Below are 23,933 nucleotides of genomic sequence, written 5' to 3' on the forward strand. Positions count from 1 at the left end.
AGCACTGAATGAGCACAGCAGAAAATAACCACTTTATAGCTCTCAACTGTGCAAATGTCTTTGTCCTCTGATTCTGCTCCTGTTTTTTAGATGCAGGATTATGTATGTTGTGTGACTCATTGCTGTTTTCCTGTTCTGTAGTTTGCTCCTGCTAGATGCATTATGCTGTATTTGTTCTGTATTGTAATAAAGTCTGGTTTACAAAATATCTTTGTTGGTGTGTATGTAGAAAAAAATGCATTTGTTGCGCCTGGATCCACCCTGCTAAGCCCAGCCTTATAAGGTCTTCTCTCACATTCTAAATAGCTCCTTATGCTCATTTCCAGAAAGGCCTTGGGCACAAAACATTTAGTAAACAGATGAGAAAAAGGTTTGACCTTTAAACAACTCCCCCAGCCCTCACAAATTATTTGCTTTGAGTGTTGTAGTAGTATACCTCTAGGATTATTGTCAAAAAAGGCCAACTTTATAACAAGTACTAGTTCTAGATTTTAAAAAGAAGCAAATATTTTCAAGATAGTGGAAGCATTGCTTGGTTTTAGCAGGTGAGTTTTACATCTCGAAGTATGAATTACAGACCTGAAGAATGAGGCAGAGGAAAGATGCAGATCTAAGGAATACTCTTGGGTTAGGGTTTAAAGTATTGCTGCTAGCTTTTCATGCCAAAAACCTTCAATTTTCAAGTATTGAAATGTATACAAATGAAATCTTCATGCAACGAGATTCTTCGTAATGGCAGTTTGTTAGTAAGTGGAATTTGAAGGGCGTAGACCCTTCTGGTCAAGACCTTTCTGTGTTGTCTTGGGGTGGTAGTAGTTTTTCACAGCAATGAGAAAGCCCTTTGCACCTAAACCTCCATTTTCTTTATGAACCAAGGACAGCCCTAGTATAAATAATACTGCTTTAAAAATTTTTGAAGTCTTTCCCATGTACATGACACCTGATTTTTGTGATCAAAAAAGATCTGTGTAACATTGTCAGAAATGCAGCTTTGCAACATCACTTACTCACAGAGAGAGAAGTATTGTGAAGGCAAGAACCCCACACAGGACTTTGCAGTTTAAAAATAAACATCTGAAGTACATGTTTGGTTTTAAATTTGAGAAATTGCTAACTTAAGTTACAAGAAACAGTAATTTTAGAACAAATGTTGATACTACAAAAGGCTGTTTCTGCTAAAGCAGAATTTAGTATTTGAAAAGGAAATCAAAAATATAGTGACAGGAATTAGTCAGTAATTAAGATAATACCAAACCAAGGGAACCAAAACAGTGACCACCTGAACCGGGTAATTGTCATGCTCCACCTGATTTTTCCATCTCGGCTTCTCATGGATTTGCTCTGAGCCTCATAAAGTAAGTTTTTCCACCTTTGCCACACTTCTCCCCAAATGCAGTAAGTATTCCCATTTTTCAGTTTAAAAAAACCCAATCCAACCAAAACACCACCACATGCAGGGAGAAGCAAAAGTATTTTTTTCCCATATCTATGCAAAACACCAGATGTGTGTACATAAGTGGAAAGGTATGTGGGTGGGATCATGGGCTTGCATTTGTGACTTGCAGACAAAATCATAAAACTGTAGGCCTAAGTGACTATCTTGGAGTGCTATCCACAGCCTGTTTCTAGGGCAAGGTTAAGTCATTTGGGGAAGAATATGGTCTTTTGACCCTTCTTCTGCCTCAACTGAATTTTGATTTGCATGTCACTTTTATTCTTGCCTCACCTTTTTCTTATTTAATGACTTTAAAAATTGTCATTGTGCATGCAGTTAAAAATATCTTAGACTGTGCCCATGTTTTGATACAGCTGAACCTCAGTGTGTAGACTTGCCCACCTGTCATTAAAGCTCTCCTGGTATAAGTGTGTCTCCACTAGACTGACACAGTCAAAATCTTCCTAACAAAATTGTCTTAACATTGAATGGTTTTCTTTGTGTTACGTGTTGTGGTCTGCGTGGCAGGTCTGGGGCAAATATGTTGATCTGATGAGTGAAAAGGTCACGTTTCCTGACCTGCCAACTTGACATGGCAGCATCCTGAGTTCTGTATAGTTTTGCTGCTTCCCACATGGGACTTGCACTCGGAGTTATGTCGCTTTACAGGTGCAGGGTAGTTTGGAAAAAGAGATTTCATGCTTAAAAGTCAACTTTCATAAAAATGGGAAACTTTTTTCCTCCCACACTTGTAAGTGTGAGATAAACTTCAACAAGTCATATAGGTGTATCTGACCAGACAGAGAATTCAGATCTTAGCACACGAGAATGTCAAAGAAAAGCTTTTAGTAGTTTTGATTGGTTTTAATCTTGTTACTTTTGCATATCCTTCGTGTTGTCAAGTCCAGTGTAATTACTACAGATTGAGCAACAAAGTTCCTCCCTTCCCAGCCATTCTCATTCCCAGTTTTAGAGCCTTTCAGTTCTTTTCAAGGCAGAGCATGAGAAAGACAAAAAATCCTGAGATGTTTTGGTTTCGCTTCTGCCCTGATTTGCTTGGTATCTCTGGTTGTAACTTGTGTTGGACAGACCTGTTTACTGAGCAGAAGTTTCTGTGTGCTGCCTGCTGCCAAATATCTGGGTTGGAGGCGTGCCTAAATAGTAGGATGAGTAGAACTCTATTTAAATCATATTTTTATATTGTGTGGACTGTAAGAGTAAAAAATAAACTGACCCAAGCAAGAGACTGTGCATAAACTGCTTGGAATGATCCCTGGATAACCTGTCAGACAAAGCTACCGGTATTTATTTTGTAGCAGACAGTGTGAAAGGTTTAAACTTGAAGGTCATAAACCTAGGACTGGGATTTTGGAAGATCAAAAAAAAAGAAAAAAACCCCAACTGAGTAGTGTAGTTTAAACATTTAAACGCCACATATATTTTACAGCAATTTACTTCTGTCTTCATTCTTTCCCAGCTGAAAACTATACATTTCTGTATGAAAAACATCTTGAATTAGTCAAAGAACAAACTGTGTTGTCCTGGTAAAAGTACAGTTTGACTGGGGATAATATTAGTAAAGCTTGGCAAAGCTGATTTTTCTCCATAGCTGCCAAACTATATTTTTAGTTGAATTGTTCATTATTTCACCAAAATAAATAAAACATTGACCCTCAGGTAATCCTAGTGAGCAAAATTCCCTTGTGTTGCATGTGACTCTGGATCCTCCAGAAAGACCAGAAGACAAGTGAGCTGTACTGGTGCAGCTTGGGGCTTGGGTGCCTGCTGAGGGTGTCTGTTCCAGAACAGTGGTTGCTGAAACTCCAAATAGCCTGATGTTCAGCACACAAGCCCTTGGGAGCCAGCCCAGGGACACAGCAGCATCATTTGTTTGCTATATGCAAAGTGTTACGGGGAAAGACAAGTTTGTTGACAGCTGTAAAAAGTAAAAAAATACTATCTTAAATGAATCTCAGCAAATGTGAAATCACTTTCCCCCTAGTATTTTTATCTCAATTTTGCCAGATAGAGGTGGTAAAGTCCTAGGTGTTGTACACGTGCGAGGTTTTACTGTTTCGTATTTATAACCACTTGCCAGGCTTTTGGATCTGTTGTGCGTTTAAATTCTGTACAAAATGTCAGCTTGGTATCCAGCTCTTCAGATAGATTTCAGTTGTATTATTTTAAATGAGTCAGCACTGTGCCCAGGTGGCCAAGGAAGCCAATGGCATCCTGGCTTGTATCAGACTGAGCGTGGCCAGAAGAATCAGGACAGTGATCATACCCTTGTACTTTGGCTGGTGAAGCCACACCTCGAATCCTGGGTTCAGTTTTGAGCCTTTCACTGGCCTTAAAAGTGGTGCTGGAGCATGTCCAGAGAAGGGCAGCAAAGCTGGTGAAAGGGCTGAAGACTAAGCCCTGTGAGGAGCAGCTGGAGAAAAGGAGGTTCAGGGGGATCTTATTGCTCTCTACAACTACCTGAAAGGAGGTTTGAGCTAAGTGAGGATTGGCCTCTTCTCCCACGTAAAAAATGACAGCACAAGAGAAAATGGCCTCAACTTGCACCAGGGGAGATTTAGATTGGATGTGATGAAAAATCTTCACCAAAGGGGTTGAGTATTGGTAAAGGCTCCCCAGGGAAGTGGCTGTCACCATCCTTGGGGGTATTGAAAACGTGTAGATGTGGCTCTGAGGGATACAGTTTAGTAGTGGACTGGGGTTAACGCTGGGCTCAGTGATCTTAAAGGTGTTTTCCAGCTTAAGTGCGGTGATTCAATGAAAGTGTCATTCACTGTGGATCATGTAGGTGATCTGGCAGTATGCTTATTCTGCAACAAAAGATTTTCTCCCTGCTCCATTTATATAAGTCCATGTTCTGTTTCTGCAGCTTTCAGTAAATGCTTCCAACTCTCCTATCTCTCCAGTGTGTGTGGTCTGCTCTACTGTTGTCCACTGAGTAGCAATTTGGTCCTGTTCTAGAGGCTGTGGCATTTACAGTGCTTTCTTTCTGGGAGCATAACCCAGTGTAACCTTAAATGTTAAGGACTTCTTGAGATTGATCTTTCACTGCAGACTATTCTAAAGTACAGTAATGATCTCACAAAAATCAGTCTTTGCTTAGTTGCATTGTTTGGTTAATTGCAGGCTTTGGGCCTCCCAGCTGGAGGGAGGGTGCTTTCTTGACAATATCAGCTCAGACAAGGTATAGATGCTGAGACTGGTCATCATAGTCTTGAAAGTGAGCATTTTATAGCAAACAATATGTTCCTTGCAAATATGTTGATTATAATAACTTTGGTTATGTTCTTCTGATTTTTTCTTTCTTTTTGTTTGTCAGTATGATACCTGTTTTTTTTTTTTTTTTCCCTCCAGGATTAAAATAAGCAATTGTTTGTTGCATTGACTTTTTTTTTCCAGTAAAAAACACCCAAGCCCCCCAGACTGTGGTATCTGTCTTCAGTTCAATTATGTATATATGGTTTTGCTGAGAGATTAGCCCCTTGAAGAAAATTTAATGTTAACTGACTCATTTGCCTTCATATTTTCATTCTGTCTGGGAGTTGCCAACACATCCCACACTTTGCAAATTCTGATCTAATCTTGATTCTATATCTTGGTTATTTGTTAAATAAAAATCTCCTTTAAGAATAAATTAGGTTATCAATAGTCAATTGAATCAAAGAATTCAAAAGCCAAAAGAATCCTCAAGTACAATTTTTTGTTGCTGGGGCTTTTTAATTAAAGTTGACTTCATTGTGCTTATTGTTTTAAAGCACAAATACTTGATTAGTTTCATGTTGTCCCTTACTGGGATTTCAGCAAGGCTTTCATTGCAGCTTAAGTTAGGAACAAAATTTCCTGAAAACAGAATGTTTCATCTGGATTCTATTCAAACTGAGATGTGTCTGATGGTTGAGCATGGAGAAGAAAAAGTATTGGAGCACTAACAGTTGCTGAGTTTCCAAGGAGGTTACTTTCTTCAGTTCCCATACTTTCTTGTCTTCCTCCAAACTGTTGAATTTGGTTGTTTTGTGTTTGTGCTGGGTAATAGATTGGAGAAGATCACTGTTTTTTATGTAGTGTCACAATTTCACATGAGTATGTCAAAATGCCTGGTTGTGCTGGTGTCAGAATATTAAACAAATGAGACAGCACTTGCAGGAAGTTTTTCATCAATGCTCTCAGTTCCCCGCTTCCTTCCTTTCTTTCCGCTGCCTTTTCTTTACATTCAAACCGCTGTTAGATTTTTCATATCAAGATGCTGGGTTTTCCATATTTAATTTTTTTTAAATTTGAGGCTCAGTGGTATTGATTTTTCTCATTGCACATTCTTTGAATCTCTGGCAGAAGTCCTGGAGGGGATTTGGGAGCAAAGAAGAAGAAAAAGAAGCAGAAGAGAAAAAAGGAGAAACCAAATTCTGGAGGCACCAAATCAGATTCTGCATCTGACTCCCAGGAGATTAAAATTCAACAACCTTCAAAAGTGAGAGCCTGGTTCTGTTTTAATTTGTGCTTGGTTCCTAATTTAATTTTAATTTGCGTGTCGCTTGTTGTAAAAGTGAGTTGGTAGTTCTGCCTTAGTATGTGAAAATTGAGCAAATGGTTCCTGTCCTGAACAGAGGGAAGCAAGCCAAGACGTGGTGTTTTCAGAGCTGTGGTCACCGCAGTGGTGGTTCTGTGTGAAAGGTAGAGGAGGCGTTTTGTCTTTCTCTCTGAGTAGTTAGAACTCAGGCTAGTAACAGCCTCCTTGCACCGAATCATAATGTGATGGTAATGCTTTTAAATAGATTTTGTATTTGATGAATAGCATTTAGTTTTTAGCCACCATCTAACTTGGCTTAATGTGGTGTTGGTCACTTGTGCAGCATGAAGCGCTCTCAGCAGCAGCAGCAGGAGGAAAGGTGGGCCTGCTGTGCTAACCAGAGTCTCTTCAGGGCAGGCAAGCCGCATGTATACAAAATGCAGTAATCTCAGAAATGGAGATGCAGCCTGAAGAATATTTTTGCTGTCAGAAAGGCCTCCACTATAATTAAGAATGGAAAATTGCTTCAGGGAATGTACAGTCCTTGTGGACTTCCTGATAAAATAGCATTGTCTGTGTGCTTTTGTCTATCATATTCTGAATGAGCAGTGAGTAGCATGATGTGGTAGCTTTTTAGCATGCAGCTTTTATTCCAAGAGAAATCTGAGTCCAATAACTAAAGTTTGTAAAACTCAGAAAGTTCATGGACTGTTGAATATATTGAGGTACTTATATTTGCTTTATCTGATTATTGTGGAGAATTTTACATTATTGTACCAACTTTGTGCAATGTAATCTTTGTCCTGTAAGATTTATCAAGTACATTGGGGCTACCAACTAATTTTAATGGAAAAAGATTGTCTTCTGGCTCATTAGCATAGTGATAGATTTTTGTATTGTCCCTTTAGATCTCAGTGTCCCCCTGATTGCTTTAAATGCACACATTTGGCACAGGGGACACTTTATAATATGTAGAGAGATCTTAAATATTTATTTGCCACGTGTTTTGATACTGCCTTTCTGTAGAACATGTCAGGAACTGATAATACAGGAAGACTGTAATTGTAAAAATTGTAATATTGTAAAAAATATTATTGCAAATAATACACAAATAACTTCACACTCTTACAACTGGCGTGAGGTAAATTTTTGTGTTAATATAAAGGCATAGTTAATTACTATAGTATCCCTTGAGTTCCTTGATTTTTTGCTAACCAAGCTTATTGTTCCATGTGTTGCCTCTAATTGCATTAAACAGAAGCTGCTTCATAGTTTTTCTGCTTTCGTGTGCAAGGTTTTAGTCCTGCACCTTGCAGCCTTGCACACCATTTCTCTGATGTGATGTGTTGTAAAAATGTGGAAGCTTATCCTTGTTCTAAGTTGTGTACTTAAGAGTGGCACTGCTCATGATTATTTTACTGACATTAGTTTAGTCAGTTCATTAGCAATGTTGCAAAATTTTCTATTTTATTGACATAAAGAAAAAGTACTTGTATAAGTTTTTATTTCAAACTCTAGGCAGCTAAACCACTTTCCTTTTATGTCTTTCACTTTTCTCTAGTCACAAATGCAGCAACATGGCTGGGGTGCCTTCTCTACTTTGTTGCAGGTCTGTCTTAGACAGCCATTCTGTTTTAGATTTTTTGAAAGCATCTTGGACTGCTGATCTGGATCAGTGTGGAAAAGTGTATTTATTTTGTCTGCTACTCATGTAATATTTAGATTTTTTATTCTTGTGCTATATGAAATTTATAGAAAGTGGGCTTTTAGTGTTTGCTTGCCCTTGATTGAAAAGACTGTAAGTTAGAGGACAATTGTACACCTTACATCTAGGAGAATGTGTGCAAGATTATCAGGTAGAACTCAGTGGGGCTCCTGAACTCATTGAAAATTATTTTGAAAAAGGATTTTGTGGTCGTGTGAGTTCGTAAACAGATGTATCAGTCTGGAGATGAGTCAAACAGAACAGTGAGTTTCCTTGGCTTCTGCCTTCCTTATATGTCACAGTAGTGGTAGTAGACCTTTTGAGCACTGATGTGAGTGTAATCACAGCAGTAAATGATTGTTAGCATTGTATACTTACAGTCTTACAGTCACCTTGAGGACACTTCACTGCCCATCTCGCTTCCATCTCTCCCTATTAAAAGTTCCACTGTTGTAGGCTGTCCACACTGACAAAGAAAGCTTGCCATATCTGCAATTTAATCAGTCATTATTGTAGTCACTAGTGGCCTACACAACCTAGTCACAGAATAATAGATTGGAAGGGACATCGGAAGGTCTTTTGACCAACCTGCTGCTTAGAGCAGGTCCAGCTAGATCAGGTTGCTCAGGCCTAGATCAGGTTGTTTGGTCTCCAAGGATGGAGACTCCATGATCTTTGTGGGTAACTTATTCCAGTGTTTGGCTACAGTTTTTTGGTTAAAAAAATAGTAATTCCTTTCATCTAAATGATTTTTGCTGTTTTGCAGCTTGTCTCCTTTGTTTCGTGTCCTGTCACTGTGTTCCTCTGAAAAGATTTGGCTCAGCTTTCTTTATACCCTCCCATCAGGCAGTAATAAGACTTCCCCTATTCCCTCAACCTTCTTTTCTTAAGGCTGAACAAACCAAGATCTCTTATGGTCTTCTGCTTATGTGTGATGTGCTTCAGCCCCCCATTTATCTTGGTGCCCTCCAGAAAACTCACAACACTGTCAGTGTTCTCCTTGTAATGGAGAACGCCAGGCTATAAGGTGTGACCTGAGGGGTGCCAGATAAAGGGGAAGACTTCCTGGCCAGTCATATTGGTACTACCTAGTATGCAGCTGTCCTTTGCTGGCCAGCAATCTGCTGGCTCATGCCCAGCCCTCTGCCCACCTGGATCTCCAAGTACTTTTCTGCAAGCTGCTTTCTAGCCAGTCCATGCTGGCTTCTCCCTTTGCATGGGCTTTTTCTGTCCCAGATGGAGGACTTTGCATTTGCCTTTGTCAGACTTGATTAAGTTTCTGTTTCCAGCTTATCAAAGTAGCTTTGAATAACTGCCCTGTGGTTCAGCATATCAACAATTCTAGAAATTCTTCTAGGTATCATCTGTGCACTTGCAGAGAAAGTACTCTTTGTCAAGTCTAGATCATTAAACGATATTGCCCCCTGAGTCCCCCACCTTGCATTCTTGAAAACGGGTGTGACATTTCCTTTTATCCGTATATAGGAAACTTCCACCAATTGCTATTTTAAACTTAATAGATGCCAGTTGCACTAACATCAGCCAGCTCTCTTAGCATCCTTACATGCATTTGGTCTGTTTTCAGGGACCTGTGAATGATTAGTTTGCTCAACAGTCCTTAACTTTCTCTCAGACTGCTACAGTGAACATCAAAGGCCTGAGTTCATCAACAAAACTCAGGCAAAAACACCATTTTGTACCTCAGCCCTGTTGCATGACAGGGCCATCTTGTGCTGTGAAGAGACACTTGTCCTAAACTGAAATTAAACAAAAGAGCTGTGTTTTGTTTTTCTAATTGATGTGAAGTTCTGTGTAGGTTTTCCTTGCTTAGAAAGGGAAGCAAAAAGTGTTGAAAGTAAACTTCTTAGGCTGATCTCTGAATGTTTTGAAATGAAAGGGGATTCTTCCTGATGTCCCCTAGCCATGGTCTATTTAGTACCTGAACATTAACTTCTTACTTATTATTACGCTAGTAAGATCTTTCTTAGGAACCTTTTTTTTCAGATTTTCTGCTTTTTTAGTATAGAAGACATATTGTAAACTTTAAATAAATATATAGAATAAATTTCAGTATGTCGGCATTTATGTATGATTTTATAATATACTGATGAGATTTCAGAATTTATCTAGTGACATTAGTAATTTATATCTCTGTTATCCTGATCTAGAAATAAGGTAGGCTTTTTAGGTTGGAACAGCATTGCTCTAAAGTGTGTAAACATGTTAGTTCACAGTTACTCAGCTGACAGGACAGGTGTTTAAGGCACACTTAGAGGTGAAATTTGCAGTACTTAAACATTAGGCATTTTGTTTCATTAATTTAGATAACAAAAGTGTTTATTATTAATAGTAAATGATGGGCTGCTTGAGCTCCAGGCACAAAGTTTAGCTCTTCTTGTGATGGAGGATACCAGAGGCTGATTGCCCAAATGAAGCTTTACCATCATTATTACATTTATTTTATGGTGGTTTTTCAACAAATGAATCCTAGAAAGAAGGAGAAATATGGACATAGTAGTCCACTGCTATTCAGTAAAAAAACAAACAAACAAAAAAAACCCCAAAAAAACAGTCTGGCTTGAAATATCTGTGCAGAATTGCTTAAAATTTTCCAGTACATCTGAGAGTATTCTTTCAGTGCATTACTGCACTGCAGTCTAGGGAAATCTGAGCACAAGCATGCTGTTGGTATGCCTCAGAACAGGACTTGCCACTTGGAAGATAACAAAACAAAACAGATTGAAAAAGAGAGAGTGAAAAAATCCCTTTAGATTTAGAGGCCTGTTACCATTATTCCTCTGTACTTTGCAGGAAAAATTCTCATTCCTGTTATATTTACTCAGAGTGATCAAAAGTGAGCATTTAATAGCTCAATTTAGGAACGCTTAGGTTTATGTTTTTAAAACAACTTTTCTATAAAGACTTTTCAACTTTTAAGGGGGAAGTGAGTTTATTTTATGTTTGTCTGCTTCAGTTAAAATTGTCTTTAGTTGTCAGTGTTGTCAGAGTTGACATTAGCAGAAAAGTGGATAATTCCTACATGTTATCTGCTCTAATAACTGCAAGCAAATACAAGGCAATATATAACTAAGGTTAAAAAGCAGATATTTGTTGTGTTATCAATGTACCTTCAGGTACTACTGAACCATAGACAATTTGAATATTATTTTATATTGTATGTGTAATGTACAGCTCGAAGCAACTCCATGTGTACCAATTATTGTTACCTTTATTTATACCTATATTGGTGCCTTTATTGTTAAATACCTAAACTAACCCTTTTTTGGTGTTTTACCAAGGGAACAGGGAATAGAAGAAGCATTTATTTTTGCAATACAGTATCCCGCCTTAATGCTGCTGTACTTTTGTCAAAAATGTTGATGTTTATTGGTTAAATACAAGTGCTACTGACAACTGTTTGAAGTTGCTTGCCTGTTGCCCACCTAACTTTTTTTCACCCTGCTGTCTACAAACATTTTTCCTAAACTAACCATGATGAGAAGAGTACCTGTATTAACAGTAAAAGAAATTAACATGTTTTTACAGCTATTCACAAAGTAAACTTACTCAGCTTCCTGTTCTGTTTGTCTATGTGTGCAGAATCCAGCCATTCCAATGCAGAAGCTTCAAGACATCCAGAGAGCAATGGAGCTGCTCTCTGCGTGCCAAGGCCCAGCAAAGAATATTGATGAGGCTGCCAAACGTAAATACCAGTTCTGGGATACACAACCTGTACCTAAACTTAGTAAGTTTAACTGGATCTGTGTGGAAGATGTGTCTTATGATCCCTAAAGAAATGTGCCAGCTTTGTGGCATGTTTTCTAAAATGGGTATAAAGTTGGACTGTGTGTGATAGGGATCCTTAGTCTTCTGTGTACTTTATGTGGAATTCCTGGTGTTTTCCAGGGAAGTGCTTGTCTTCCCCACAGATAATATGCAAGAACAGTGTTAATAAGTCTCATTCTGATGTCCTCTATAAAAATGGGAAATGCTATTGAAATAGCATTCTTTTGTGTATTTTAGGTCTGAAATCTTGAACAATAGAACATAGAAGCCTTTTCCACTTTAGAAGTAAGAACTCTTAAATGGTGACAAAGAGTAAATTTTACATTTTTTTTATTATTATTATTTCCTTTGTTTATTTATTTATATTTACTTTAAATTTTTTTCAGTAGATAGATTTGCTATCACAGAAATAATGACTTTCCTGCCATAGATTGCACTTTTTTCATACAGCTTCAAGTGGATAATGGCACTTGTCTGATACACAGACTTGTTCTCTGCTTTGTGTTCATGTTCTCCACGATGTACACTACCTTGAAGACATGCTTTCTCAGATTCTGTTCTCTGTTCTTGATTACAAATGAGATGATGAGGTGATCTCTCCTTGCCTTTAAATTTGTAATGAATTTGACAAGTTATTTTTTATACTGATCTGATCCCTGATAACAGAGTTGGTAAATCTTCTTGTTGTTGGAAAAAGTAGTTGCTGACTGTCCTGTGTTTTCTGCATTGCTTTCTGAAGCTTCTTTTTCTGCTTTCATTATCTTCAAATTAAGCAGTTATAATTTTTCAGTGTTAGCATACCTTGGGGGCCCCACAAGTAAAACATTCTCAGCACAGTAGCTTGTGCTGCTCTGTCCTGCAAGTTTCTCTCCATTGCGCTGGAGACTATAGAGGTATAGAATAATCAGAAATAAGGTAGAGTCTAAAGCACAGGAGCACTCTGCTCACTCTCTCTCCACAGGCAGCATTTCACATTAATCCATGGCTATAGCTTAATCTGCAGCTGTCTCATTCCTTCCTGACTTTCCTTGTGTAGAGAAGTCCAGAGCAGAGCAGAGTCCCTGGATACAATACCTTTCCCCTGGACTGGATTTAATTGACCTGCCATTGCTTTTCTCTGTACAAATTTTATCCAAATACCTGCATAAAGTAATGGTAGTCATCGTCACCAGCAATCCAGACTAGGTGGAGAAAGACCCTAGCCAAAATAAGTTGAAGTGTAAATCAAAAAATGCTCTGGCCATAATCAAGGTTTTCCAGAGGTAGTTCAGGTGTCTGTGCAGTAGTGCTGGGAGCTCAGTTCAGGCTAATAAATGTATCTTGCAGCACTTAGAGAGGAGGGTCTGTCACTTGCCAGTCTAGAAAGGCCCAAACAGTGGCTCAGAAAACGGTTTGTTAGTGTTGTTCAGTAGAAATAAGTTTTGTTGAATTTGATCAGTGAGGTTTTGTCCAACAGTGTCTATGAATTTCTTATTAATCCCACAGATTTTTTTAAGCTTTTCTTTATCTGCTGAATGAGCAGATTGGGAAGTCATCACTACTTGATGTGCTTTATGTGTTTAGGTAGAAAAATTAATCTGTCAATTCAAGAAAGTGTTGTAGGGATCTTTGCATTAAATTTACTTCTGAATCCTCTGGCCTTTGAGTTAAAATTATTAGCAATAGGTCCTTTAGCTATGCCAAACCTGCCATGTAGTGGCAGTAATATTTGGGCTGTTGGTACTTTTCAGAGTTTGCTTACAGATGCTGATAATTTTAATCTTTCAAACTGGATGACAGTCCATAACTATTAGTCAGGATTGTGCATCATTAGAAAAAATTCATACTCAGAGGAGCATTTGACTGTCTGATTTGATGATGCTGATGATACAGCTGAGTGTTTACAGGTAAGAATCAGGGGGAACGTCAGTGGGCAGATACCATGGTGTGAGTCAGTTCTAGACCTCCCAGCCAGGATGAAGAGGCAGATGAAATGTTCTCTAAACATCTGGCACAAGTCTCACAGTCACTAGTCATTGTTCTCACAGGGACTTCCTTATACCAGGTGCCTGCTGGAAATATAGAACAGCTGAGGGGAGACAGTCTAGGAGGTTCCTGAAGAATGTGGAAGAGAACTTCCTGACAAAGTTGGTGAGTGAACCAACTAGGAAGGTGCTCTGCTGGACCTGTTGTTTGTGAAAAGTAAGGACTTGTGGGTGATGACCTGGTTGGAGGCCATCTTGGGCCAAGTCATCATAAAATGATAGAATTTTTGATTCTCAGAGAAGTAAGGAAGGGGTCAGCAGAACTGGAGGGATGACTTCTCTTGAGACATTTATGGGCTTAAGTCTTCAAAGAAGCAAGAGCAGTTGTTGGTTGCTATAAGGTTGTTTCTTGTAGAAGCACGTCTCAAAAGCAAGAGTCCAAAAGATGGAAGTCCATGCGAGAGCTATTTAGCACAGAGTCCTGAACAGAAGCATCAGCAGCTCTCTGGTGTAAAGTCTCAAGCAGAGGCAGAAATTGCAGCTGATCCTTTTTTGCTTCTGGGTGGTGGTGATGGGGGTGAAGGAGCGAGGGAGAGACAGCTCTCACCCCAGTGAATGGATTTTATTTGTTAATTACCCAGTGAGCTAAAAACACAAACTTAAAACATTTCTTCTAAACTTAGTAGAATTCTAATTCTACAGTAGGAAAGTGGTGTTAATCCTTATGTATAACTTGTGCATATAGCTCTTATCTATTCACACAAATGGTTCTACCTGTTCTATCTTTAAAATGTAAGCAATGTTCTTACTATGTTTTCATTATGTCTGGGACTAAGTTTCTTAACTTTTACTCTAGATTTTACCCCAGGTTTACACTAGATTCTAAGGCTTTTGCTCTTTTAAGGCACTTAAAGCATATTTTACTTACTTGAAACTTAAACTTAGTATCTGTGTGACTTAATAATATTTCCACTTACTTAAAACTAAAGCTTACACTTTTATTTCATATCTGTGTGGCTTAATATACTTTAATTTCTCTAAAGGTTTTAATTCGATCCCTGCATTCTGATCTCTCTCTGTGGAGCTCAGAGAGGCCCCTGCTCAACACACTCCAACAGACTTTGATCCATTTAGGAGACTGTTTGACAGAGTCCCTTGGGAGACAGTTCCTGAAGGGCAAAGATGTTCAGGAGGACTGGAAGTGCTTTCAGAAAGAAAACTTAAAGATGCAAGAATAGGCTGTCCCCATGTGCCAAAGGATGAGCTAATGGGGAGGGAGACCAGCATAGCAGAATGTCAGCCCAAACTTGTGAATGAGTGGTTTGGGCTACCTAAAGAATCACTGTCAAAGATAATGGCAACAAGCAGGTTTTAATGTATGTCTGTGGAAGTGGAGCTTAAGAGTTTGATGGCAAGGTTCTCTCTGTTACTTATTACATAGATGAAGCACACATAGCAAAACAAAATCAGCAGCAGTTTAGAATTATTTACATGGGAAGTGGGGATGCAGGAGAGTCAGGGTGCCAAGGATACAGGTGCAAAAATATAAGGGTACAAAAGAGTTTAGCAGTACTTAAACATTAATTCAACATTTATGAAGTGGTTCAGTAGGATTTACTACAATTGAAAGAGTGACTTAATTATAGATTCTAGATAACAGCATTCTTACTATACTCAGTTCACATGCATGCACACAGGCACAGAGTTGTTACATGCTTCTGTGTTCAAAGGTGCCTGTCAAAAATTCCCCTTGAGCCCAGTGACATACATTGAGTCCCTTGCATTTCTCAGCAGGCAAGGGTTGAGCCTTGAGTGGAGGGTGTCAGTGTAAGCCTGATCCTCAGCAAGTCTATAGAGTATCACAGACTTGAGGGTTTGCAAGCTCCAAGAGACATCTCTCTCAGAGGGAGAAGCTGGTGCAGCCCACTGCAGTCCAGGACACTGTAAAGGGCCTCACTTACTGCCACTCTTCATAGGATTGCAAGATAATTGGCTTTAGTCATCAGTAAGTTTCCATCATGGCCAAAACCCACATTGGTAACTGGTTTTTAAAAAAAAGAAAAAAGCTGAAAAATCCCATCCAGTAACAATTATACCGTTTCACTTGGGCTACAGTTCAGTTAAATGGTGTTTGAAAGCTGTCATGGAATAGCTGATTGTTAGGGACTAACTATCTCTTGTTACCCACATTGTTCAGGGAAATTATGATCCTGATACAGTCGGTGTCATTCCCACCTTTACTGTGCAGGGGCTGCTGTTATAGTCAAGGGACATTTCACTGCCCAGCTGGTTTGGTCAAGGCTTACTGGGAACTCCTGAGATCATAGAGTAGGCCCAAGGATGGATGGGGAGATGCACCGCCAGAGGGATTCAGGAGAGAAAATGAGAGTTGATGGCTATTGAAGGGGAGACAGGCAACTGATGAGGACTGCAAGGTTGCTGAGGTTATGCAGGGAGAAAATCAGAAGGTCTAAAGCCCTTGCAGTGTAATCTGACTTAAAGGACAGTGCTACAAGAATGACACTGAGGTGCTGGACTGAGTCCAGAGTAGGGCAACAAATCTGGTAAAGGGTCTGGAACACAAGTCTGATGAGGAATGGCTGAAGGAGCTGGGGGTGTTTAGCCTGGAGAAAAGGAGGCTCAGGGGAGCCTTTATCACTCTCTACAACTACCTTAAATGAGATGGTGGCCAGGTGAGTGTCAGCCTCTTCTCACAGCTAGCAAGTGATAGGACAAGGGCAAATGGCCTCAAGGGGAACTGTGACAGGGGAGATTTAGACTGGATGTTAGGAAAAATCTGTTCTCTGAAGGATGGTTGAGAATTGGAAGAGGCTCCCCAGGGAAATAATGGGGTCACCATCCCTGGAGGTATTGAAAAGGTACGTAGATATGATCTAGGAACATGATTTAGTGGTGAGCTTGACAGTGTAAAGTTAGTGATTGGACTGATCTTAAAGGTCTTTTCCAACCTAAATGACTCTGTGATTTAGTAGGTGCTGCTCCTTAGAAGAGGAACAGCTGCAGTTTATAAGTGTATGCTGAAGACTGGAGCTGTAAAATAACGGAGGAGAAGAAAGCATGCCTTCAAGTAGGATTTTAAAAACACATTTCACATACCACCAGTATATTTTAAATGCCCTGGCTTTGCTATGTCACTACTCCTGAGTAATCCTGTTCAGTTCAGGTCTGTTCAAGTCAGTGGTCAACAGGATCTGAGCCATAGCTTGTTAGCTGTGAGTACATGTTGTTATGATGAGGCTATGAATCTCATGGCTGACTAAATACTGTGCGTGTGCTGATAAGTTGTTGTCTCTTGTGTTATGAAATGCAGGGTATAGGTTGAGATAAGAGTGGTTCTGTTATTATCTATAAATATTATGATGAGACAGTCATTAGTCTGAATGTGGTCTGTGAGAATGAGAAGTAGTGTAAACTAATAATACTAACTTTTTCAGCATTTTTAAAAGCTGCTTGTTCCATTCACATAATTATGAGGAAATACATGATGTGAATTAAATGCAGTTTACAGAACTATCAGGAAAGCTAGCAATGTAACAGTTTTTGGGTTTGTTTTTTTTTTTCCTCCTCCCTCAAAAGATGAAGTTATAACTTCACATGGTGCAATTGAACCAGATAAGGACAATGTCCGCCTAGAGCCATATTCTTTGCCACAAGGTTTTATGTGGGACACATTGGATCTTAGCAATGCTGAAGTTGTAAGTAGAACAATTTTTATACGTATCTATAATAATTCACGTTTTTTCTGATCGATACGTGGATAAGTCTTTGGATTTTTTTGTGTGTGTTTTCAGCTGAAGGAGTTATACACACTATTAAATGAGAATTACGTAGAAGATGATGATAATATGTTTAGGTTTGATTATTCACCTGAATTTCTTCTGTGGTGAGTAGCAAGTTCCATATTCTGTTCTGGCTGGATTGCAGTGAAGGGTGTTTTTATTTCATCTTCTTAGGGAGTAATTTGTAATTATTTCTGTCATCAATTCTAGGGCATTACGTCCTCCGGGCTGGTTACCGCAATGGCACTGTGGGGTTAGAGTGTCTTCAAACAAAAAACTGGTAGGATTCATAAGTGCCATCCCTGCAAATATTCGTATTTATGACAGGTAAAATACACCAGTGCACTTTTGTATTTGTAAAAGAATAATGCCACAACACAAACTTTAAACTGGTATCCATTGCTATAGAGAAGTTAAAAAGAGAGAACAAGGTGAAGAACACCAATGTTTATTTAGGGAATTTTCTTAGTGATGGATGATAGAGATAATGCCATAGAGTTTTCTGACTCTGTTGAAAGCACTTATAGTTGATCAGCTGGACTTCTTGGCCAAGTCTTCATACACTGACGAACATAAAGCATTGTGACACCACATAGCATTGCTTGGATGCTATACTGCATCTTAAAGTAAAGCAGTCAGTTATGTCTTAATAGAGCTCTGGTAAAGGACTATCCCTTCGAGATAACTTGCATGTTGCACAGTTTGTCATTGCAGTCACAGTGTCATAGATTAGTATTCACTGCAGATGTACTTTGTCACAGGCAAGTTTATTTTACTTCAGATTCTTCTGTCATGGTATGGAAAACTGTAATTATAAAAATGGAAACATGGAATGTGTAACTCTGTTTAATTTTTCCACTACTTAATGTCTTTTTAGTGTGAAGAAAATGGTAGAAATCAATTTTCTGTGTGTCCATAAGAAACTGAGATCTAAACGGGTGGCACCTGTACTGATTCGGGAAATAACCAGAAGAGTAAACTTGGAAGGAATTTTTCAGGCTGTTTACACTGCTGGAGTGGTACTTCCCAAACCTGTGGCCACTTGCAGGTAACCTAGGTGATGTTCTTAATAATATTGGTTCCTATAACAGTTACTTTAAAGAAAGTTTAAATTTTTTAATTGTCTAAAAACAGTAAAAGCATAAAATTCAGAGGTATTAAATGTTGAGGCCTTGACTAACCTGAAGGCCTGAATGTTTGTCAGTGTTGGTTTTTTTTGGTGTTGGGGTTTCTCCCCCTTCCCTCTCAGTGCCTCGAATAAAACAGCTTCTTGGACTAAAATTTAACTTTTGGTTTATTTAGCGTACTTTAAATAGACTAACAGATGCTTCTGTTGACCTTCTGGTGGCAGCCATGCTAGCAAAGACAACATTATACCTGTGTTTTTCCAGTGTCCTATGTCCCTGCTGGAACACTTCCCTGTTAACCTGGTTGCTTGCCAGAGATGGCCAAGCATTTCTGGTAATTGTATGATTTGCTTTTTTTGAAATATTTTCATCTTTCCTGGAGAAAGGAGGACTTTATTGGTATTTGATAAATACAGGAACACTACCATGTGAAAAGAGTTACAGTCAAATATAATTTCATTTGCTTGGAATGGATTTTGTTTCTCCTTGGAAAAGTTCAGTTCCTGCACTTTTAGTCTGGCTGTTTAGACTTCTGGAGGACAGAGTACCTTTTGATTTGAAATTGTTTTGTACCTATCAATACCAAAAATCCTGTAAGTTTCGGTAAGGAATAATGAGGATGAAAAAACAGTTGTACTGTGTTAGAGTAACCAGAGATGCTCTGTTGCACAATGACCTCCCAGTAAAGGGAGAGCTCCTTCAATAACATGCTTAGGCATGAGCAGAGGGTGCTGTCTGCACAAGAAAATAAATGTTACTGTGTTTGTATGGTGAATTTTTCAGGGCTGTGACAAATGCTAAAATGTTTAGCCCTATGCTTATTCATTCCATATCAAAAAGCATTTGCTTAGATTGAAAATACTGTGATAGCAGGCTTGTTTGTAACCTATTACTTGGATATAGCTTTTCCTTAAATTTTTTGGTAATCAGCCTTATGTAGTACAGGCTTATAGAAACAAATTTGGAGAGTAGAAAAGGAGCAAGCAAGAAAGCAGGCCAATGGCTGCAAGTGACACTGACACTTAAAATACTATTTAAATTCATTATTTGGTTGTATTTTCAGGTATTGGCATCGATCACTAAATCCCAGAAAACTGGTGGAAGTGAAATTTTCACATTTGAGTAGAAACATGACTCTACAAAGAACAATGAAGCTTTACAGACTTCCTGATGTAAGCAGTATGACTTCTAGAGAATCCCCACAGTTATCATGAGGCCCAAAATAACCTTCCATCTGTCTCTGATAGCACAGGCTTTTCTGTGTAAAGGCAGTGCGTGCAGGACATTAGAAAAAAATAATCTCTGGTTGATGAAAAAGACCTTAAGGGCTATACTGGACAGAGGAGACTATTGCTGGAAATCTGGGTCTCTGTGGAAAAAAATACAAATTTTGACCTAAAATCCTTAAAAAAAGGGAAAAAAAAGCCCAGAGAGCTTGACTTCATAAACATGTGGGATTGAGTTGATGATGCATAAAACTATTCTCGGTATGTTTAATCTGATAAGAGATTGCTGGAACAGGAAAATCAACAGGTCATGTCTTAAAATTCTCAAAGAAGTCCATCAGCAACTTGGCTGAATACAATTGTATTGTTGGTTCCACTCTAACTCATATTGTTTTCTGTACTGACAGAGAGTATTGTTCTTCTGCATTGAGCAGGCTCAGTAAAAGCCACTTCAGTATGTTGTGCACTGTTAGTTTGTATGGTCTAGTGAAAAACAAGTGTTCTGGCATAGCCAGGTTAGGTAAAAGTATTTTTTCTGCCTTTTTTGAAGGGATTGCAGAGTATCCCTTGTACCTTATCAGTAAACCTCATTTTAAAAAACCCTTTTTTTTGGTTAAAAACGACACTTTTTTCCTCACTCACAGTACTTTATAATGATTTATCTGATTCCAGAGAATTGTGTCTGTTGCTGTATTTAACTTGGTGCTGCAGATTCTCTTACTGCTTGGATATTTGGGCAGTAGGCTGAGCAGCCTTTGGAATAAAGCACATGCCATGCCTTGGATCTGTACTCCTGCTGCTGTCTGAGAGCCTCATTTCCTGCTTTGCCTGGTGCCACCTGTGCCTGCACATGCAGCTTTTCCCTTGTGTGCAGGGCAGCAGTTTGCACAGCCTAAGAATTAATAACCAAATTAATTAGGTTTTAATCTTGGACAGCTAAATATAGCTTCCATCAAATCTTGAAGACATTCTTAACAGTCTGATGAGTGCAATATACAATTTCAAGTGTAGGTTTTGGTGGCAACTCGAGGAACGTTGCTTATGGAATGTTGTGGTACACAACTCAGAAAGTTTAATAGTTTAAAGAATAAGGATCTTACTTGTAGTACCAAAGATGTAACTACAGAGAATCATTAGAAATATCAGTTGTACCCTGATCATTTTCCTTTGTCATAAAACCCAGTTTCCACAGAGAAGTTGTTGAATTGAGTTGTTGAATTATGGAAAGTAAGTAATACATCATATCTCATGCATAAAATATAGCTAAGGAAAGCATACACTGTATGTAGAAGTGCAAATAGAAAATAGATGCTTTCAAAATCAGCTTTTAAAACTAAGTGATGTAGGAGTCCATATTCCTCAGGATTGTTGTTATTTTTAGGCTGGATTTGGGAGCTTCTCAGTGGAAAATAAAGATTGAATCTTTGTTCTGATGTTTTCTCTTTAGGTCTTGTGCATTGAGTTTACTTGGAGGCCTATTTTTCATAAGAAAGGGATTAAGTGCTGTTGAGGCTCTTTTTCTTCAGTCTCAGGATGTTATAAACACTACTGTCAAACAAATTTGTCCATTCAGGCCATGCTAAACTGTCCCTCAGCACCAAACACTGTTTCTTGCATTTTAACCTCTTTTCTTAGTGTCCTTGGAATATCATTGCCTCTAGGAGCTCATCTCCCTTTAAGAAAATTAATCGTTCCTAATCATTTGAACAGCCTGAATTAAAAACGTTTTCAGGTGTAATAAATACTGTAATAAATAAATACCACCCTCCCTAAAGGCTGTGCATGTACCTATAGATACAGAAAATAAAAGTGTTGGTTTTTTTTCCCTAAGTGTTTAATTTCTTGAGCAAGGAGTTTTCTGGAAAAAGTAAAATTTGCCTGTATTTAGCATCAGGGCAGGAATATGTTTGTCTTTGTTGTCTTTTCCTTACCAGCTGAGATCCTGACACTGGACAATCACAGGATTACATGCCCAGTCCTGCAGAGAAACAAATTTTAACACAGTTCTGTACACCTTCCCTCACCCCGGGATTGCAAATAGTCACCTACTGGTGGTCATTCTAAGAATTACTGGGGAGAAAAAGATCTTCCAGCCCAGCTGCTTTTCTTCCATCCTTCCTGTATGTCAAGTGTACACCCTTCTGGAATAAGGGTATTTTAAAATATAGCTGATGTACTGTTGTGGAGTCAAACCATGGTCTCAGGGTGCCTAGAAAAGCAGGGAGACTGAAAAGTAATACACAGGCTAGAGCTGTGGCAAAACGTGCATTGATTTCTCATCTGGCTGCTGACTCCCAGAGTGCATGAATAAACACCTCCCCCAGAATAATGCCTTTTGGGCAGAGCATAATCAGCTACACTAATTTCAGGCTTCCAGTAATCAAGTCTCTACCTGGCTGCTCTTGCAATCGACTTTGCTATGATTAATGTGGTACGTGCCCAAGTATGTAGCTCAGACAGATGAGGCAGGATAAATGAGCACTGAAGGGAGCAAGCATTAGCCTCCACAAAAGGAAATACCCAGGAAGGCTGGCAAAAGATAGAAAGAAAACTTCAATCATTTTTGCTTGTTTAAACAATAATTACATAGTACTAGAAGATATTTTTTTTTTCCTTTTCTGATGTTTAAAGTCAGGAAAATAACTTTATTTGTTAAAATGGGTTTTTAATTTCAGACAGCTGTAAGTTATGAGAAGCTTTCTTGTTAACAGAATAGCAGTTGTGCCTGTATAGAAGGTAGTTAGCAAGAAAGCTTACAAGGGCTAAAAATAGGTGGAATCTTTTTTGTTAAATAATTTCTAATTAAACTTCATCATCTGACATTGAGGTATAGCTTGACTGTAATTTCTGTAAGTTTGAATTGCATGTGTTACTGTCTTGAGATAACTTCTAATATGCAAGTTTCTTTGTTTTGTTTCTGAGTCTGGGCCCCAGGTAGTTTAGAAGGAGATAAGAAATAGATTGACCTAAAAAAAAAGTAAAAAGTATGAACTGCACAAAGTGTAGGCAGTTGGTGATGCTATGTTTTCCTCTGGAGAAATGAAGCTGTTTCAATAATGAAATAAAAAGATTGAAGTGCTCCAGACTGCCTCAATAATTAGAAGAGAGGGAATTCTGATGGAAAGCTGTTTGTAAAATAGCATAATGAATTAGGTGGCTGGGATAAAGTAGGCTAATAATGAATGCATTATAGCAAGTGGAGTGACTCTGCAGCCTACTTTCAGCCTTTGCTGTCTTTGCAGTTTTCGTTTCAAAATCATAACATTTGTTTTTCTTTTTTTACACAAAGGCCACAAAGACTTCAGGTTTGAGACCAATGGAACAAAAAGATACTAAAGCAGTACAAGAATTAATCAATACTTACTTGAAACAGTTTCATCTTGCTCCTGTGATGGATGAAGAAGAGGTGGCCCACTGGTTCCTGCCTCGGGATCATATTATTGACACTTATGTGGTAGAGGTAAAATACACACTAACATATATGAATGTGTGCATGAGTGCCCCTGACAGTAGTTCATATCAGCATCAAGTTTTTGAAATGCAGGCAGTATGAAATATGTGTGTTATAGGTAGAATTCCATACCATCAGTGGAGGCTTTGTTCTTTGTATTACATTCTGTTAATAAGAAAATATTTGGCTGTGATAAACTGCAGTGCTGTTATAAAAGAATATCTTAAAGAAGAATTCTGAAATATCAAAATATCACTATCTTGATGAGAACCCTACATATTTTAAGATCAACTTTTCCACCTGCATTTCTAATTCTTTTTTGCAGAGATATGACATGATACTGAGCAGTGGTCTTCAAACCTTTTCTAGAAGAAAGAAAAAATTATGCCATGACACATAAGAACTTGGTTTGAATTGACTATCATTCTCCCAGGTGTACTCATTTCTGCCATACACCATTGCAAAATTACTTTTTAAAAAAACTGATTTTAGGAGCACCTGCTTGGAGAATTATGTTTTTTGATGCTTTGCTTCAGTAAAGTGTGTTTTTTTCCAGTACAAGAATGTGTGTATATATGTTTATAAATTGGCATATATATATATACACCACCCCCACCCTCCAAAGAGTTGGTCATAATGCTTCTCTCAAAATAAGGAGTGCAGGAATAGATGAGCATTTGGGTTGGAAATCTCCCAGACATGTTTGGAATAGGTGCACTGAAGCTGGAAAGATACACCCTTTCCCTTTGAGTCCGTACAAAATCAGTTGTGGATGCATATTTAGACAGTGTATTACTTTGCTTAAAGTGATAATGTTATTTTAAAAAGATCAGCGCTAACATCACTCAGCCTCCTCATAGAAGCCCTAGGTTGTGAAGCTCAGAGCAGGAACTTCAGCTGAATTAGGAGACCTAGAG

General features: G+C 38.5%; 1 protein-coding gene across 1 annotated transcript in view; it reads left to right on the forward strand.

Annotated features, from left to right (window-relative positions):
- The window catches only part of NMT2 (N-myristoyltransferase 2), a 32,687-nt gene that overhangs the window by 2,754 nt on the left and 6,000 nt on the right, over positions 1-23,933 (forward strand). The window contains exons 2-9 of the mRNA XM_062494627.1: positions 5,783-5,918; positions 11,263-11,407; positions 17,010-17,128; positions 17,225-17,316; positions 17,423-17,539; positions 18,090-18,260; positions 19,403-19,511; positions 22,855-23,025. Of these exons, the coding sequence (XP_062350611.1) occupies positions 5,783-5,918; positions 11,263-11,407; positions 17,010-17,128; positions 17,225-17,316; positions 17,423-17,539; positions 18,090-18,260; positions 19,403-19,511; positions 22,855-23,025 (1,060 nt within the window). The remainder of the gene's footprint in view (positions 1-5,782; positions 5,919-11,262; positions 11,408-17,009; positions 17,129-17,224; positions 17,317-17,422; positions 17,540-18,089; positions 18,261-19,402; positions 19,512-22,854; positions 23,026-23,933) is intronic.

The sequence above is a fragment of the Cinclus cinclus genome, chromosome 1, assembly GCF_963662255.1.
Source record: "Cinclus cinclus chromosome 1, bCinCin1.1, whole genome shotgun sequence".
NCBI lineage: Eukaryota > Metazoa > Chordata > Aves > Passeriformes > Cinclidae > Cinclus > Cinclus cinclus.